Consider the following 19776-nt stretch of genomic DNA (forward strand, 5'->3'; position numbering starts at 1 on the left):
AGGACTAAGATACTGTAAGATATAACTATTATCACAGAGGATGTTCTGTGATATAAGGATACACAGCCATTGGTTAAACGTTATCATAGTTATCAAATTTAAAACGTTGCTGACGTCTGTTTGTTAAATAATTCTATTTTTTTTTTCAATATCAATTTCGTTCCAATGTTCATTGTTATGAACATAAAGTATCAAAATGGCAGTCTGTCATCAAGATTATTGAGTACATTAAACGTAATTGTTTGTGTTTTGTTTTTATCTGCGATTCGTTAAACAAGTATTATGATTCCTATTTGCTGAATAACAGGTAAAGCTTACACGACTATTGTATGTTTGTTCAGTTTATTCATTATTTAGTCTGTATGGCTGATGAGTCAATATCCTAGATCTTCCGGGGTTGACCAGCACACCTATTATGTAAATGTAGGTCTTGAACTAAATTCCAATTATTCTTGTTCTATCCTCTGAAGAATTAATAAATAAAAGTAGATCCTGTGGATTACGCTAGTGAAATATATGAATATTCTTTACGAAATATTTATGATTAGGCTATTATTTTTAATTGTTAAAATTATATTGGCCTAGAAATTATTAGGTATTTTTTACTAGAAAAAAATTGACGAAGTTGAATAATGATAATTGGCGTTGCTTTGGGGGGATTTTTTTTTTTAGATATATTAAAATACAATTTAAACGTGTTACCTAATTTTTTTTACCACCAAAATATATTTGTAGTATTTTCTATTTATTCTTAAATATTTATATAATTTGTATACTGTAAAGAGCAATCTAAATTTCATTATTATTTTATAGTTTGTATTGTACAATGTTTTGGATATCAGTATTGACTAATTTTTAGAAACATATTTTTATGATTTACCTTTCTCTCAATTATTAAATATTGTAATGCCTAGGCATTAAAAAGTATTAGAAAACATAAAAATGAATTTCTTATCAAATTATTTTTTTTATCTAGTACATCTCATTTGATAGATAATTTTGTTCTTATTATTACAATTAAGTTATTATTAGATGTATATACATTTTTGAATACTGTTATGTATTTGAAGAGTATTTAGTAATTTTCAAACAAAAGTTTGTTTTATTTTCCTTTAAATTTTGGTGGTAAGAGATTTTGTTGATATCATAAGCTGACTATTAGTTCTATTTTATTCAACACATTAATAATTAAAAACAATAATTTTATATAAGTTAAAATAAATTCATAATACTTAAATAAGTAAGTAATAATTTTAAATTTATGTGAAAAACAACAATAAAAAATTGCACACTTACATCTAATTGAATCATAACAGTTTAACATAAAATGTAAACATATGATTAGAAATTTATTTAATATAAACTGCTATTATTGTTAACCAATATCATTAATATTTAAGTCTTGAGATTATAGACTATAGCTTTAATTTCAATCCATTTTATTAAAAAAAAAATTCCCATAAAATATGTCAACTGATATGGTACCTATTGTAATATTGTATGTTTTCATAATTTTGGTTAATTTATTATATTTAATAACTACTAAGTATTAACTAGGTATTTTGTTTATCTGTAAGTGATATTTCTAGGCATAATAAATTGATAAATTATGTTGGTTTGTTAAAAAAAAAAATTAAAAACTGGTGAAACATTGTTGTGAAACTAACTATGATAAAATATGTAGATAAAATAATATAAGTATGTTATATAGTTATATATATATATATTATAAAGGTATATTAATTTAATAATTTATTTATTTATTATGAAAATTCTTGGATATTGTTTTCTATCAAGTTATTAATATTGTTCAAAGTTCTGTTATTAGGTTAATTTATTTTAAATTTATTGCGTAAAAATTAGTTTAGAAAATAATATTATTTAATTAATTGCATAGATTTCACACTACATAAAATTCTGAAATTTTATATTTAGCTGATAATGTGTTACAAAATATGATAACAAAAACTTTATGTAATAATAATACAATAATATTATTAATATTTAATGGCATGATAAATAGAGAAAGAGTATATATTAAACAATAATTGTTTTCAAGTTTTTTTTTAATAATAAAATTATTCAATATTATTTACTGAAGTCTTAACCATGAATAATAGAAGGATAGTTAGGATTATAGAACTAGTTATAACTAAAATTATTATTAACTTGATTGGTGTTTGGTAAAAATCTATTGTAGTAATAATACAGTAGTTGGTTTTATGTATTGAGATTTTTATGATCTGTATATTTAATTTTATAATTACTCACATTTTACACTTCTATACTTATTGTAATACAAGTATGTAATAAATAATTTGTTTATAGAATAAAGTTATTAAAAAGACATGAAATGGAACATTTTGAAAGAGATGAATTGGACGATAGTGAAGAAGACACTGTAACAGATTATTCACAGATGAATACAGCAACTAATGATGTAAATAATATAGATTCAACTGATTTTGTGTTGAGAACAATGCCAAGCAGTACTCTAGTTCCTACAATCAGTGTTACACCTCATTCAGCAGCTGGGAAAAATTATCCAGTTCTTGGTTATTATTTTAAAAATAAACAAGCATTCAAAATTAAATTTTTTATTTATTAAAATTTATACATTTTTACAGAGGATAATATACAACAACTGCATGAAATACATGAGGTCATACAACAAATGCGTGATTCTGCCACGTTAGGATTGACACATGTAAATAATATATTTTGTTTTCTAGTATAAGATGTTCATATAGTAATACTATCTTTTTTTTATGCATTATAGATGATAAATTTTTGTGGAGTAAACAATACATTAAGTTCGTCTTGTCCTTCCTTAAGTAAACCTCATTGTCAGTCTGAATTAGATACTTCCAGTCTCAACTCTTCTCCTACTCATACGGATTTATCTTCTACATTTGACTCAATTAGGAAACACAAAACTGGAAATGTTAAACGTAGTATGTTTTTAAATTATTATTTTATTAAAATTCTAAAATCCTTTAATTTAATTAATTAACTTTTTTTTTGTCTAGAAAATTCTTTCAATTGGTTTAGTATGGCAAAAAATTGTACAGAGTCCAAAGAAAATGAAATTATTCGGAGAAGAAGTTGGGCAGCATTAGATGACTTAACAAAGACCTATATGCATAGCCTAAAAATTGTAAAACGACAAAAAAGGTATTAATAAAGTAACAACCCTATTATTTTTCATTACCTACTATAAAGTAATTTATTTTTAGTGCCAGTTTAAGTAGTATGGAATCTGAGACAGAAGATCCATTTACAGATAGCACAGCAAATTTATTAACTACTGATAATACATCATTTCGTCGCCAGAAGTCGAATAAAAGTGTTGGTCTTATTAGTCGCAGGTTTAGTGGAACTTCTTCTACCCACTCACTCAATGAGACTGATTATCAGGTATGAAATAAAAATGTAATATGTGTTTTATTATAAATTAATTTTATCGTTTTATGTATTACAGAATGGTTTTAACAAAACAATCGCTAAACGAGCTGTTGAATCTTGTTTATTACAAGCCAGACTTCCTTTACAAAAATCTGTTTCCACACCATCAATTATGGGTACTCGTGATATTTTGAACAAAGAAAATGTCTCGAATAATGATGTCAATAGTATTCCAATGTAAGTTGTTTGGATTATTCATATTTATGTACTTAGTTAGCTTTTATTTTTATTTTATGTTGTAGTTTAAGTACTTGTATTAGATGCTTTTTATTTAAAATTATGCATTTTATAATATATTTATTGACCACTTCTTAGTTCCTACTATACATTTTTTATTATATTTTAAATATAAAATTATACTTAGGATGTATTTATTTTATTTAAATATTAACCGCTAGAAATTTTAATTCAATTTGTAGTAAAGTTTTGCAAATTCTTGAGTTGAGTTTGAGACTTTGAGTATTCAATTTTTTCTATTGACTCTATATTTAATTATACTTAATTACAATTTAACAGAATAAAAAATATGAACTTTAAATTTATAAACGAGTGATTCTAAACGATTTTTAGATAACTTTTTTTTCTAGCCTAAGTCAATAATTTATTCTTTTATATTAAATGCTTTATACCCATTGCAAATATTAAAAACAAATCTAAAATTTTTACTTGAAATACTTTTATGAATAGTGAGTATCATTTAAAAATAAATGGTGTTTAAGCACAATGCTCTAATGATTTAAATTATTAATAATATAATAATAATTGTTTGATTACTTTATCACAGATTGCACGTATATTGCTTTATTTCAAATGTATAGTCATTACTATTTTTATTTTTATTAAAGTAAATACAAAAATCCTACCCACCATAGAGGTCGTCCTAGTGGTACAGAAGACAGTGAGACTGAAGAAGAAACATTGGATGTAGATAGTACAATGAAACGTTGTTATATTACCCCTTCATCTAATAACACAAATATACCCTTCTACAATTTATTTTCTGAGTGAGTTTTTTAAAAAAAAAATTATTTGCACTTTGCACATTTATTCATTGATTTTAGTCAAATAAGATAATAATATATTTGTAATTATACTTAATTGTATTTTATAATTACATGTTTTAGTATGTCAGAAGATCAAAATGCAAAAAGAAGAAAAAGAGGAAGTTTATTCTTTAGAAAGAAAAAGGATAAATCAAAAAAAATCCTTCATTCTTGGATATCTCCACCATATAGTAACTTTGAACAGTCATGCGATTGGTGTGCTAAGCCTTTAGAAAATAAACCAGCTTTATCATGTGAAAGTATGCATACATTATAATGCGATTAAATTTAAATTTATGTTGTGATTAATTTTTAATTAATTTTTAGGTTGTTTAATTACGGTACACCAAAATTCATGTAAAGATCAAGTTTCGGAATGTGTTAAACAAAAATATGGAAAGGTTTGTATTTTCATAAAAATTGTATTCATTTTTATGTACACTAGCCTAAATTTATTTTTACTATACATATTATTAATTTTTATAGAGTAATTTGAGATTTTCATCATCCTCATTCCAACAAAGGTTTTATGGGAAACGGCAAAATAATAATAATCAGTCTTCTTCACCCAACAGGTAAATGCATTATGAATTAATTTAAATTAAAGAAACACATTAAAATTTTTTAACTGCTGTTTTTATTTAAAATAATTTATAATTTTTATAATAAAATAAAAAATGCATAGGATAATGATAGAATAAAATTTAGTACATAAAATATTTAATATATTTTAAATTATCAATTGAAAGTATTGTTATTTCTTTTATTATTATTAACTATTGAGTATTATTTTAATAAATATTAAAATTTAAATTTAAAAAAAATATATGTATAATAGATTGATTTTTTTTTTATTATTTATTATTATTGATTTTGATCATTTTATTTATTTTAAATGAGTCAGTGGCGGTTGTGGCAATTTTAACTGGGGTGGTAAATAATTGTATTTTTATCGATGTTTCTAATGAATTTAATAATCACAATGTCTGTGTTATATCTTAGTTATTAAGTAAAGTGAAAAACTTATGGGTTTTATATTTTTAATATAATTTTACTGTTGCACATTACTTACTTACTTTTCCCTAGTTAAATTAAAAACATTACTAATTGTGTTAATAAGATAATAGAAGATTATAACAAAATATTTATGCAATAAGAATTATCATTGTCATTTATAAAACCAAAATAACTATTTAATAACTGGCACTCAAAAATTCAGTATAGTCACTATTATTTAGAAAAAGTCACATATTATCATAACTTGAAACAAAATTTCAAATATGTCAGATGATATTAAGTATACATGTGTAATGCATTAACATATAACATATCAATGTTTAATACAAGTAATTAACATTTTAAATCCATGTTTGCTTTCTTTTTTCAAGATAAACTCATTGTTTTCATGCAAAATAATCTAAAACAATATAATATGTATTTCAAAAAATTGATGTGTAATTTACACATTTTAAAGTGAGATAGTGTCTAATTACCTCACTATTAAAACTGCCACTGAATTTTGAAAATTGTATTTTCTGGAAAATTAATAGACTAAATATCAAGCAATGTTTTATTAAATAGTAGTATAGCTTTTTAGTAATAATTGACTGTTCTCATATCTATATACTTGTAAAAAAAAAAAAAAAATACTATTAATAATTTAACAAAGCACTGCAATTTCTCATCTATCTTGATTTATTTATTTTGTATTATAACATAATTCATTAATTACATACTCAGAAGCATGGTTTTTATTTTTCTATACAATTAAATCAACTAGAAAAGTATTTTAATAATCAGATGAAAAGTATTAAAATTGATATTAGGGAGATTGAAAACTTTAAACTAGTATTCTGTCAACTCTCCCCCTCTTCCTCTTATACAATATGTCGTGACTACTACTACTTCAGATAATCACTAGAGTACTTAAAGTAACTATTAAATTGTTTATAGTACATTTAAATTTAATATCATTTGTTTTAAAAGTTTTATTAATAAAATGGTAATAATGTATAAAAATTGTACACAGAAAATCTTGTTCATAAATACTTAAATTGAATATTAATATCAATAATTTTTAATGTAATTTATATTAGATTATAAATAAATACAACTAGCCCTACCGTCATTAAGTATTGCAAATAAAGTCTAACCAAATGTTAAACCTATCATATAAGTACTTTTTAAAAGTGTAACAAGTATTACCTAATTTTGGATTTTAGCATATTAATTAAATACATAAAAAATCATTTGAAAATCTATATGAAAGTATAAATATATATTTTTGCACATAAGAGTTATTCAATTTATTCATGTATTATATTGTAAATCTTATGTATGCATGGCTTTATATTTATATAACACCATATATTAACATTTGAAAAATCACAGTTTTATTATTTTCATTTATTGTTTTTAATCCATATTTACAATGTTTAGAAGAGGCTAAATATTTTGTATTGGTTTTAAAATTAAAATTTGAATTGTAGATAATGTATATTTGTATATATAGTAGATTTAATAATTTTAATAATTGAAAAACTATTCCTCAATTATTTTTGTATGCATAAATTTTTTTTCACCTATCCGTTCTCAGGAAATTTATGGTGCAGTTTTACTCGCCTTGGAAAGTGGTAGCAACCAAATTAGGTGTGAAGTAAGTGTCCCCCACAACACAATATAGTGATCTACTCTTATTGCAACCCCTTTTTTATGTGCATTTTGAATAATACTTTTGGCTCTATTTTATTAAGAATTAAAATGTTTTGTTTGATTTTTACTTAAGATAAATTTTAATCATAATAACATTTTTATGTAATCTCATTATTACTAAATTTAAATAGTAAATAATCAGCTCTTGTAGCAAATATAATTTTAAATTTGAAACCATTTAGTATTTTCTTGTAACCTAGATGTGACCTATAATAGTATAATAGATTAATTTGAACTAAAGTTGATGATTGAATATTTCCTACTAATAATATTTTGTGATGTTGTATACAGTGTGTTCTGTTTTATATGTACCACTAAATATCTCAACTCGATGGCTTTAGATTGAAAAACGGTTTGCAGCGATAGATAGGTGGTACCAAAGTTCACATTTTGGGAAAATTTCAAATTTTTAACTCTTGGTTTGTGCATGCACAATTCAAATTAATTTTTTTTTGAATAGCGACCCTTATTTTTGAACCAGATATGGGTTGATCATCTTTTTCTAAGACATTTTGATTCATTGACCATAGTCCTAGACTTAAATTGACCGAGTTATAGGCCAACAGATTTTTAAAAATTGAAAATAATTCAATTTTTCGAAACAAAAAATATGTATTTTCTTCAAAAAACATGGCGCACTTGTATTGAATGAATTTTTTTCATGAATAGGTTGGTACATGAAAAAATACATGAATACATGATACATACGTAATATGTAACAGATAAATAACTCAATGACTGGAAAAATGTTTAGAAAATAACAGAGGACATATTTTGAACATTTTATTAGATAAACAAATTCACTTTAATAAAATTTAAAAATTAGATATTACAAAGTTACTTTTTTTTTCATTAATATGTATGTATTTTAGTGTATTCATGTATTTTTTGTATGTACCTATTCATGAAAAAAATATATTCACTCAAGAAGACAAGTGTACCATGCTTTTCAAAAAAATGAATTATTTTAAGTTTTAAAAATCTGTTGGCCTGTAACTCGGTCAATTTTAGGTTTAGGACTATGGTCAATGAATCAAAATGTTTTAGAAAAAAAATGATTTATCCATATCTAGAGTCAAAAATGAGGGTTGCTATGCAAAAAAATGTAATTTGAATTGTGCATGCGCGAACCAAAAGAGTTAAAAATTTGAAATTTTCCCAAAATGTGTACTTCAGTACCATCTATCTACCACTGCAAACCGTTTTTTCAATCTAAGACTATCAAGCTGAGATATTTAGTAGTACATATTAAACGGGACACACTGTATATGTATACAATTATTTTATTGCTAGAAGAAAAATATCTATTAGTTATTTCTTACTAATTTGAAATTCAATTAAAATTAAAAAAAATATATATAATATTATTTAATATTTTGAATATTAATATAATATATTTATTTTTAGAAACTCTTACGTCTTAGTAAAACTGAAAAAAAAAATGAAGTATTGATTTATTATGTAATATTCTTTAAAACATATTTTCATTATTTGTATAAAATGTTGTATACTGTATATAGTACATTTAGATGTGTGTTTCATATTATACTTGTGTTTAGAATCTAAAAATGTTGAAATACATCCAAAAATAGTTTTTTTCTCAAACCTATATATTTGATGCTATTCTTTATATGATTTGTATGAATAATTAATTATTAATGTTGATGAACTGTATAGACACATGATTAATACATTTCTTACAATAATAAAATTAATTAAAGTAGTAATATGTATTAACATTTTTAAAGTGATTAAAAAGGTAATAATTACCAAGTATTTTAATTTATCATTCCTACCATTTATATTATTTTTTATTTTATTTCTACTTTTTCAGAAAAAGTAATGATAAGAAAAATACCTTTTTTGCATGTCATTTTAGCAATTGCTTAGTTTAGTCATGTATCTGATATTTGTAACCTACCAATTTAAAAATAAATAACTATTACATTTTGAAATAGATTCTGAGCAATGTAAATATAAGTCTAAACAGGAGCAAATAGTTTCATTTGTTATTGTTATAATGAATAATTCTATGCTTTCTAAAATTAATCTTAAAACTTATTTTAAATTTATGGGTTTTTATATGATTTAGTCTATGTGTATATATATATATATATGAAATATGAATATATTTTTATGAATTTTATGCCATTAACTGTTCTAAAAAACTTAAATGAGAAACTGAAATTGGATATTGGTTCCATTTTTTATATTATAACTATACTAAATGGATTTATGCCATTTTGTCCATTTCATTCAATGTTAAAATCTTTTTTTGCTAATATTTAAGTTAAAATAAAAAAATAAAAATATTATTTTGTATTGTTTTTTTCTTATGTACTTAAAATAGGAATGATGAGAAAATAAAAAACAATACTTTTATACATTAAATACAAATAGATATTTTATCATCAAAGATTATGTCTTTGCAAGTGCTCCTTATATATTGCAAAACAGATATAACTAAAAGAAGAAGGAATTTTTTATTTGCTCAGAATCTAAATTTAATAATATACTGTTTGATTTTTAGTATATTTTTAAAATCTCTCTAAAAAAAAAAAATCCTAATTCATTATTATTAATTATTATATATGCAGATCATTTATTATTATTGCTACTTATACATTTAACATAGTATAGAATGCTACTTAAAGATTAATAAATTAAAATATTTAAAATCCATTATCCTCTTAAATTTGTCTAATATCTATATTAATTGTTAAAAATAAAAATTATTATGTTTAATTTGTTTTTGTGCACTAAATTTTATATTTTTGTGTATTGTATGTATCTTAAATAATTATGTATTTATTTGTATCCATATATGTATATTTATATACGCAATGATTAATTTTTATTTTAGTAGAATTTATCATAACCTGTATAATCTGTTTGTATGTTATTTATCCTTTTAATATGGATTTTTTATTTTTTTCATATTGAATATAATTTTAGTATACTTTTAACTAATTGAAATTATATTTAATTTTAGTCATCCAGAAGACAAAGATGATGTTCATAGTCATTCACAAGATGGCGTTGTGTAAGTAAAAAACAATGTGTTACATTGCCTTAAATTATACGCTTAATTTTTAAATACAAAACAATTTATATCAAGTATATAATGTTTAAAGTTATTTACCAACCAAATGGTTACATATTAATGTTAGGTAGGGATACTTTACTCTGTTCGGCGAGTGAATATGCCATGGTCCGACAAAAATCGGTTCTTCAATGCATCCTCACACGGCACCCTGCTATATTGGAACTGGTCTTAATGGCAGGATGTCGAGTGGGTATGCATTGAATTGGTGTATTCTCTCACTTATTAGAGTATAGGTAATGTATTATTTATTATATTCTATATTGTAAACAATTTCATTATATTAAAATATATATCTATGAAATAAAAGGTACTTTACATTCAATAGTCATCAATAAATAATGAAACTTATATGCATATCATTATATTTAAAAAAAATGTATATTATATTTTTAGATTTGAAACAGTTCAGCTGCTTTAAATTATTGTTGGTATCAATGTTGGTGCTTTATTAACTTTAAATTTATACTAGCAAATACTTCTCAATTCTTCATATAATAATAGATTATTTTAAATTTACATGTCACTCTTATCAAAAAAAAAAAAAAAAAACTTAATACAATTTTTTTAAACATTTATGGCTTGACTAGTCAAAGTTCTTCCTGTACCTACCTATTTATTTTAGCATCCCACTATACAAATTTAGTTGTTTAATTAATTATATGTATAATTTTTAATAATCTATTATCACATTTTTATAAAGTTGAATAGATTTTGTTATATTTTATTATAATTGTTAAAAATAAGGCTAATGTATTATTTAATTTTTATAGGATATAACTAGATAAACATTTTTAGTTTGCTGTACTATTTTAAATTCATTTAATATTAGATGGAAGTAAAAAAAAAAAAAAAACAATGTTAGCAAACATTAACACAATATCAATCATGATACACATCATAACTATAGGCCTAAAGCTATGCCATATTAATTAATACTCCTATATATTATATGCATATATAATTTTTCTGTAATATAGTAAATTCTTTATATTTTTTTAAGAAATTTATTTTTTTTTTTTTAGGTACTCAGATGAGGTTTCCTTAGTCCAATTTGAATTTTTAAATGAAAGTAAGTACTTGTTATATAATATTATATATAAAATTATGCTTATATCATGGACTTAAAGGAATTAATCTGATCTCAATTTTATCGATTATGAATAATATTATTAATCTACAACAGTATTTGAATATAAATATTTTGAAATAAAATGTTATGATAAAGGAAAATAGGAATTTATTTATGCACCAATTGTTGGTATTATAAATTATTTTTTGTGAGGTATAGATTAATAAATTAACGAAAGTACAATAATGTTAGTTTTTCAATCACTCAATAACTGAATTTAATTTAGATAGTTGGCTTTTTAAGTATTTAAATAATTTAATTTCAAGTCCTGCTTAACAGTTATTTAATTTTGATATTTTGATTTAATAATTTGTTTTTTGTTAAAAAGATCATATAACAGCTCACGATTTAGAAACCGATCCTGCATTAGGACTACATGAAGAACAACCAGATTCATGGACACCTACTGTTACCAAAGAGGTAATTGAACATTTAGTAGAGTTTTTGTTCAATAATAATATTAATGATGTACTTTATAGATTGTGAAAAGATTGAAAGATAAAGAAATAAAACGTCAAGAACATATTTATGAATTTGTGTTAACTGAAAAACATCATTGTCTTACATTGAGAGTTATGCAAAAAGTATTTATACATAACTTATTCTATTTTAATGTTTCAATATTAAATTAATCGCTTTATTTTAGGTGTTTGTTGATGGTTTACAAAAACATTTTCAACTTGGCGATAAAGTTTATCGTATGTTCCCTAGATTAGCTGAACTTACTGAAATTCACATTGGATTCTTGAAAAGTCTGAAAGAAAAGCAACGTTTAGCTGCTATCCATAATGGTGGTATTGTAGATTCCATTGCAGATTTATTATTAGATCAATTTTCAAACATAAATGCTCAACGTTTAAAGAGCTCTTATGGAGAATTCTGCTCAAGACATAGGGATGCATTGGATGTTTATAAAGTTTTAGAAAAAGATCCAGCATTTTTTAATTTTATTAAGCACTGTCAGGTAAGTGAATTAAAAAAAAATATTAAGATTTTGCTCACTTTAATCAAAAATGTGATTATATTTGTTGTAGGCCAATCCTTTGTTGAAAAAAAAAGGTATTCCTGAGTGTGTGTTGTTTGTTACTCAAAGACTAACTAAGTATCCATTACTCATTGAACCTCTCATAAAAACTTCAAAAGAAAACAAAATTGAATGCGAAAAGCTGTCTAGGGCATTAGCTATGGTTAAAGTAAGTTGTATGATTTTATATAAATATTGGTTAAATTAATTGATATCATAATTTTTATGTTTCTAGGATATCTTAGTAGAAGTAGATTCTCAAGTAGCTGAAAAAGAAAAAGAAGATAGAAAGCTTGAAATATATAATCGGATGGAAGCAAAGTCTTACACTAATTTTAGAGGACGTAAATTTAAAAAATCTGATTTATTGTCTGAGAATAGAAGACTGAGGTAAGTGTTTTAATTATTTTATGATATAACTAAGAAATTTTAATTAATTTTTATGGACATTTTCAGTTTTATTAATAATTAAACCACTTTTTATCATAGTATTTTAAATATGAAGAATATACAGTTCTAATCAAATAGCTAATATATATTTTTTTTTATTGACAAAACTTTAAAAAAAAAGCAAAATAATTTCTTTTAAATGTGTAATCTTATTAATTTTATTTTAAACTCAGAAATAGAATGATGAAATAAAAACGAAAACATTATTAGTTATTCTATAATAGTTATAAATGTATGTAATAATTTATTGATTTATGTAATAAATCAGATTTGAATTACAAAAGTAATAAATAAACAAAATTCTGATTAATTTAAAATTTTCCAATCATTACTCATAAAAAACAGACTGTCCTCACACTTTATTATTGTGTCAATTTAACATAACTTTATAAGTACTAACTACATTGGAAAAAATGGATTTAAAAGTCTCAAACAGTGTTTGTATATTTTGATTTTTGTTATATAATTTTTGAGTAAATATATAATATATATATCAGAGCCGTGGTGTTAAGGGGGACAAGGGGGCAATTGCCCCCGGGCGCCTTAATTTTGTAAAAGTAAGGCTGCGCCTTTATTTGCACTTAATATGCTACCTATGGTCCCAAATAAAATTTTGCCCCGGGGTGCTGAATTACTAGACACGGCTCTGATATATTATATACTGTGGTGCTAACAGAAAATAGGATAACTCTAATCAACACATTATTGAGAAACAGCAAATAATGTTTTTAAATGTAAATCAAATCTTGAAATAGCATTTATACAAACAATTGATCATTAACTTAAGCTGATATATTTAATTTTACATCTAGAATTGGTTAAACACTTTTTATTTCAACATTTTTGAGTTTTTTTTAGAAGTTTATCATAAAATCATAAATTATAAGAATAAATATAGTGGTGACCAAGAGACCATATTATCATAATATTATTAATATTTTTAACAATATCAGTTAAGTAAATTACAAAATAATCATTATTTTTAATTTATATAATGTGACTAAAGTTTATGATGTATCAATACCCTTTTTTTCCAATGTATGAATATATGTTAAAACACGGTTGTTTTTTTAAGTGATTTACCATGTTTTCCCTTACATAACTTCAAATCTATTTGTTTTACCGTATTTTTTCTTATTTTAAGATTGGTTTTATTGGAAAGTATCCTATTTTTACATCAAAAATTGGTATGAAACTACTAATTTTACCTATTGGAACAAAAATCTAATTTTTACGAAAAATTAAATTATGCTGATTTTGCTCAGCATGGCAGGATATATAAATAGTAAACATGTTATTGAAGGTATATAATTTTTTAGATTTGAAGGAACAGCTTGGCTTATGCAACGTCATGCAAAAACACAAATGGTGATGGTTAATGTTATTGTTATGACCGATGTGTTATTTTTTATACTTGAAAATAATCACAAGTATACTTTTTTTATGCCTGAAAGCAATAAAGAAAAAGAAACTAAAGTAATTTTTTCAATTAATAAGTTAAAAATATGTATAATACATTATGTGGTTATTTTTTATAGGTTTTAAAACCAGTTGCTGGTGTAGTATCATTGCAAAAACTCTTAGTCAGGGAAAAAGCTGGAACTGATACTAAAGGTATTTATTTAGTATCTTCTAATCCAGCCGAACCAGAAATGTTTGAGCTTAAAGTGCATAAACCTAAAGACAAACAAGTATGGATACAATCTATTCGTTCAGCTGTAAAAGAATGTCCTGAAGAAGAAGATGATGGATATGTAACCTTCAGTTTTGAAGAAAGACAAAGGCAATTAGAAACTAAGAAAAATAATATAAGAGAAATTGTTGGTATGTATCATCTTATTGAATATTTTTATTTATATAACATTTTAGTTTTATTATTTTTTTTTTTAATTTTTGTGTATAATTTGTATAGGAGTTTTGAGGCAAAAAGATGTGGAACAAGCTTTAATTTTGGAAGAAAAAATGGGTTTACAGTTAAAGCTTTTAGCATCTGCTGGAGTAGAAAGTTTACCAATTGAAACTCCATCATATTGTCATTTGGTTACTGAGCATCAAGATTCAGAAAAGATAAGAAAAGAAGTAATGAATGCTATACAGGTAAACTAACTATCACCTAAATTGTTATCTATATTTTTCTTTTATAAAATGTATACTTAACTATGTTTTCAGAAAGTTAATGAACTTGCTTGTTCATTGTATGCTTCTGGCACGAATTTGTCTCGAAGTGCAAGTTCTGTTGGTGAACATCAAAGTGTAACATATGTGTCTCCTACGTTACCTAAAAGAGCTGAAACATTTGGTGGATTTGATAATTCATTATCATCACCTAAAAGTAATTATAAATATAACAATATATCTCATACATTGAATGTTACTTATTAGGATTAAAATATAAGATTTTTATTGTTAGCCAACTTATAATATTCATATATATTTAGATGTTCTGAGAAAATTACCAAAAGTTGTGGACGGTAATGAAAATAGTGTGGAATCAGGCAATTCTAGTCCAATGGGTACTCCAAGTTCCACACGTAAAGATTCTAAAATGGTAAAATAGATCTATATAAATCATTTTATGATTGTCATAATTAATATTTTCTTATATATTTACATATTATTATAGAGAGATGGTAATCTTACATGGAAAGAAAATTGCAGTACAAGTTCATCACAAAGTGCCACTACAATACAGTCATCCAGCGAGTTCCCAACATTATTAGCTTTAGGAAAAGAACAACAAGCTACAGCAATGGAATTAACACATCATATTTATACTTTGTCTTCCATTATTTCACAACAAATGACTAATATTGATAGGTAAATATAATGCTAATTATAAATATATATGTAGGGTATACATTGAATACCAGTTATTTTATTTTATGTTGTGTATTTTTATAGTGATATTAGAATCTGAACCCTACTAGTTACAAAAATTACTTTTAAATTTTAATCATATATAAGTGAAATAACGATTGAATCACATAATTTTATATGTTATATTGAACTTTGGCTAGTGATAACAATAATTGAAATTAAATGTATTAGTATTATGAGCCATAAAAAGAGTGATTATAAAACATCAAAAATAATTAGTTGAATGAAATATATTACTTTTGTTTTGTAGTCTTCAAGCTGAGTTGGCTGCTTACAAATCTCAGAATCTTTTGGAAGATCCAACTGTAAACAGTTCAAATATGAGCTCTAGTACCGGGTTAAAAGATAAAAGGCCAATTTATAGACATAATCATCAATTGGAGGAACTTCGTAATCTACAAGATAAATTAACACACGAAAAAGAGTCTTGGATAAGAGAACGGGATTCTGAGATGAAGGATTTGGAAGAAAAAAGAGAACAGTTACTCAGATTACAGGTTAATTTAAAAATTTTAAATAGCAGTATTAAACTCTTTAATAATTATTAACAATGAAGTTTTTTTTATTGAATTCTAAAACTTAATATCCTTTATTTTCTACAGTTGATTTCCTAGTGTTCTATCAGTATTAATAATAAATTAAAATTTCAATTGATTTTAGGAACAAGTACGGTTAGAACAAACTGATGTAACTCAACAACGAGAGCAACTGTATCTTAAATTACAAATGCTAACCAATCAAGGTATTATTGTTTCACCTAATATGCAGCCACCACCTGTGTCACCAAATCAACAAACTCAAAGTCAATCTTCCACTGATGGAATACCTCAACCATTATCTCATTCAGAATCGGTACGTAGTAAAAGAACTGATTCTATGAAATGGAAACAGCATACTCCACCTTCAGCCACTTCATCATCAACATTACCTATTAATCTGATTAGTGCTACTAACCAACAAAAGGTAAGTGTATATTTGCAATTGAAAATTAGGTAACATTCTCATGTGATCTATTTTTTATACTTTTGTTTAGGTAGCCTCCAAAGTTCAAATAAAACAAAAATTACCATTTAAATTAGCTAATAAATTGGGTAACAATAATTCAAGTTCTGCATCTGACACCATACCCAATACCACAACTTCACCTTCTTCTCAATCAGCATATGCTTTTCAACAACTTTTGCCATTAAAGTTGCGCGAGAGTGCCAAAAACCCAATGAACCCTGTTCAAGGAAGTTCCGTTGAAATACTATCACCATCAAGTCAACAAGGTCCTAGTCATTCACGTACAGGGTCTAGTCCAGCAATGATGCAAAGTGCTCAGGTATTTAGAAGATTATGATGTATAAATTATTTTTATAAGTTCTACTGTATATAATACCTATCCACTGTTGCTATCAATACATTTAACATTTATTTTTATACTCAAGGAACCAGATAATGTTACCATTTGACATAGGTGTTGATTATAGATTATTGTACAAATAATTAAATTAAATGTTAATTTTGTAAATACTGAATATATCAGCAAACCCATGATAAATTAATAAATGATAATCTTAGTGATTTAATCATTCTATACCTAGTCATTTATTGCATGATTAGTAATGATTGCATTCAAATACATTATTTTATTGATTACATTTTATATTGATTAATTATTTTAATTAAGAATTTATTTTTTTGTATTATTACCAATATATTATTTACTTCATTGTGTAGGAGTGTTAAAAAATAATTTTTACATTTACAATTTGAATACTATTTAATACTATACTATTACTTCCTTATGTATTTCTAATAATTATTGGTAGCTTTTTTAGTCCAAAAAATGTTTATATCTTAAGCATTACATTTTGCAAGAGTTACACAAATATGTGTTTTATATTTACATAAAATATCTTAGTTATATCCTAGTAGCATGATATCTTGATGAAAATTATATTTATTTTTTATTTTAAATATTTAGATAATCGAGGGAAAACAATCAGGTAACAAAGCTGGCAGAACGAATACCTATCCAAAATTGCCTGAAAAATTTCGCATTCGTAGCCCAGAGTCAAAACAGTCCAAAACACCGACTACAAACAGTGGCAGCATCAATAACACCAATGCTACCTCCACCACCGAAGAAGAAGTAATATTCTTCTGATTGTAATATTTTTCTATATCTTAAAATTTTCATTACTAGTGGATCTCTTTGTTTATATTTAATAGGACAAACTATTATGGACATTCTTAGACAATAATTATATTAATACTATATAACATTCTCCATTTATATATTTCTCATTCCACTATTTAACTTTTAAGTTTTTTAGAATCATTTAACGTCTTTCACATTTTTCCCCATCTATAATACTATAATTCATAATGGTATAAATATTAGTAGAATTCAAATTCCCAATGATTTTTTTTATATTATACACATAGTATATATATTTTTTGTCATTGTTGTTAAAATATGTCTTTTTCTATTGCATTTGTTTTTTTTTCCAAAATATTTATCCATTTTTTCCATTGTGATTTTTTTGTCAAAAATTATTTATTTTATTTCTTGTAGTTATCTATTTAAAATCCTTAAATTTAAGGCTAGTGGTAAGTTCGAGCTTTAACATGTGTTATTTTTTTATACATTTTGTTTTATATTTCTACTTCTATTTATATATTAATATTATTATTTTTTTTATGGGAAGTCTTTCTTTGAGGTAGCTTAAGCAATAATTGATGACTAAGACTTTCATACTTCGCCTATATGTTGCCTAACATAACTAGGGCTGTGATGCACCTTTATTTTGTGGTTATATTTATATAGTATTTTTTTATTAAAAATATTTCATTAGTAATAATCGGTGATTACAGTTACTTAAGTGATGACAACAAATGCAAAAGATAAATACTATCTTAACTTGTATTTTTTTTTAAAAAATTTTTCTAAGATTGGCATGTTTTATCATCACTTAAGAAACTGTTTTGTACTAACAATGTGTCTTATATGCAATACTTATTTTCAATGTGATTAACTATAAAAATATTGTTTTGATAACTTTTATATAATAAATATTTTAATGTTATATAACAGAATATTATGGTTCAAAAAAAAAAAATAATAAATGAATAATTTAGGTACTTAAATTTATAATTATTATGTTTTGTAAATATCACTAAATCTTCAGGATTATTTGAACCATTCTTAGTAAAATATTTTTTAATTTTACCTTCTGTTTAACCATATTTTTGTTGATTTCGTCAGTGCACGGTTATTATTATTTTTTTTACTGTGTTTAAACCCTGTTAAGCCTAGTTCACAGTATTATATAACTTTTATGACCAAAACTATGTTTTTTTTTTTGTTACTCCTAGATTTTTTGAATCTTTTATTTGTTATTATTATTACAAATATTTTTTATTTTTGTAATAATACCTATATCAACCTTCTCAGTTTATTAACAATTTTTTTTAATAAGTTTTTGAAAGCTCATTGTATTTTGTATGATGATACCTACCTTATATATTTATAATAATATATTATTATCATCATTATCATTATTATTATTATTATTATTATTATTATTATTATTATTGTATTGTATTACAGGTTATAATTTATTATATATTTATATAATATATACACTCATATTTATAAATGAATATAAATGAAAATATATATTGAACTTCTTTTTTTTATATTGTGTTATTATACAGTCTTTTTTTTAGGTTTGTAAAAAACATACTCTGATTTTTGATTCAGAAAATCATACATGATTTATTCAGTTCAAAATCTTAATTTTAGTGTTACATTACATTGGTTATAAGTATAAGAATTAATAAGTATAAATAAGTTTTTTAAATTTATTTTTGCAAAGATCTAACAATCGTAAGTACAGTAATTATAATTATTTTCTTTTTAGTTGTTGCTTTTTTGTTTACTCTAATTATTGTGAGTTGAGTTTAAAACTCGTAAAAACTA

General features: G+C 23.8%; 1 protein-coding gene across 3 annotated transcripts; it reads left to right on the plus strand.

The window, feature by feature from the left end:
• The first annotated feature begins 151 nt into the window (after positions 1–151).
• Positions 152–19495, plus strand: LOC114122471 (rho guanine nucleotide exchange factor 18). 3 transcript variants are annotated; one of them, XM_027985144.2, is made up of 29 exons: positions 152–307; positions 2329–2555; positions 2628–2707; positions 2780–2954; positions 3030–3174; positions 3237–3417; positions 3482–3642; positions 4311–4469; positions 4590–4768; positions 4836–4909; positions 4995–5083; positions 7105–7164; positions 10213–10263; positions 11349–11395; positions 11784–11875; positions 11935–12039; positions 12102–12419; positions 12490–12648; positions 12715–12869; positions 14249–14405; positions 14468–14753; positions 14842–15026; positions 15099–15261; positions 15368–15477; positions 15553–15746; positions 16057–16303; positions 16467–16769; positions 16840–17130; positions 17776–19495. In XM_027985144.2, exons 2-29 carry the CDS (start codon positions 2354–2356, stop codon positions 17956–17958), a joined length of 4551 nt encoding a protein of 1516 aa, XP_027840945.2. In that variant the 5' UTR covers positions 152–307; positions 2329–2353; the 3' UTR covers positions 17959–19495. The 3 variants fall into 3 exon arrangements, with proteins under 3 accessions (XP_027840945.2, XP_027840946.2, XP_027840947.2); XM_027985145.2 differs by lacking the exon at positions 7105–7164; XM_027985146.2 differs by lacking the exon at positions 4311–4469.
• Positions 19496–19776: the final 281 nt, after the last annotated feature.

This window comes from Aphis gossypii, chromosome 1 (assembly GCF_020184175.1).
Source record: "Aphis gossypii isolate Hap1 chromosome 1, ASM2018417v2, whole genome shotgun sequence".
Classification (NCBI taxonomy): Eukaryota; Metazoa; Arthropoda; class Insecta; order Hemiptera; family Aphididae; genus Aphis; species Aphis gossypii.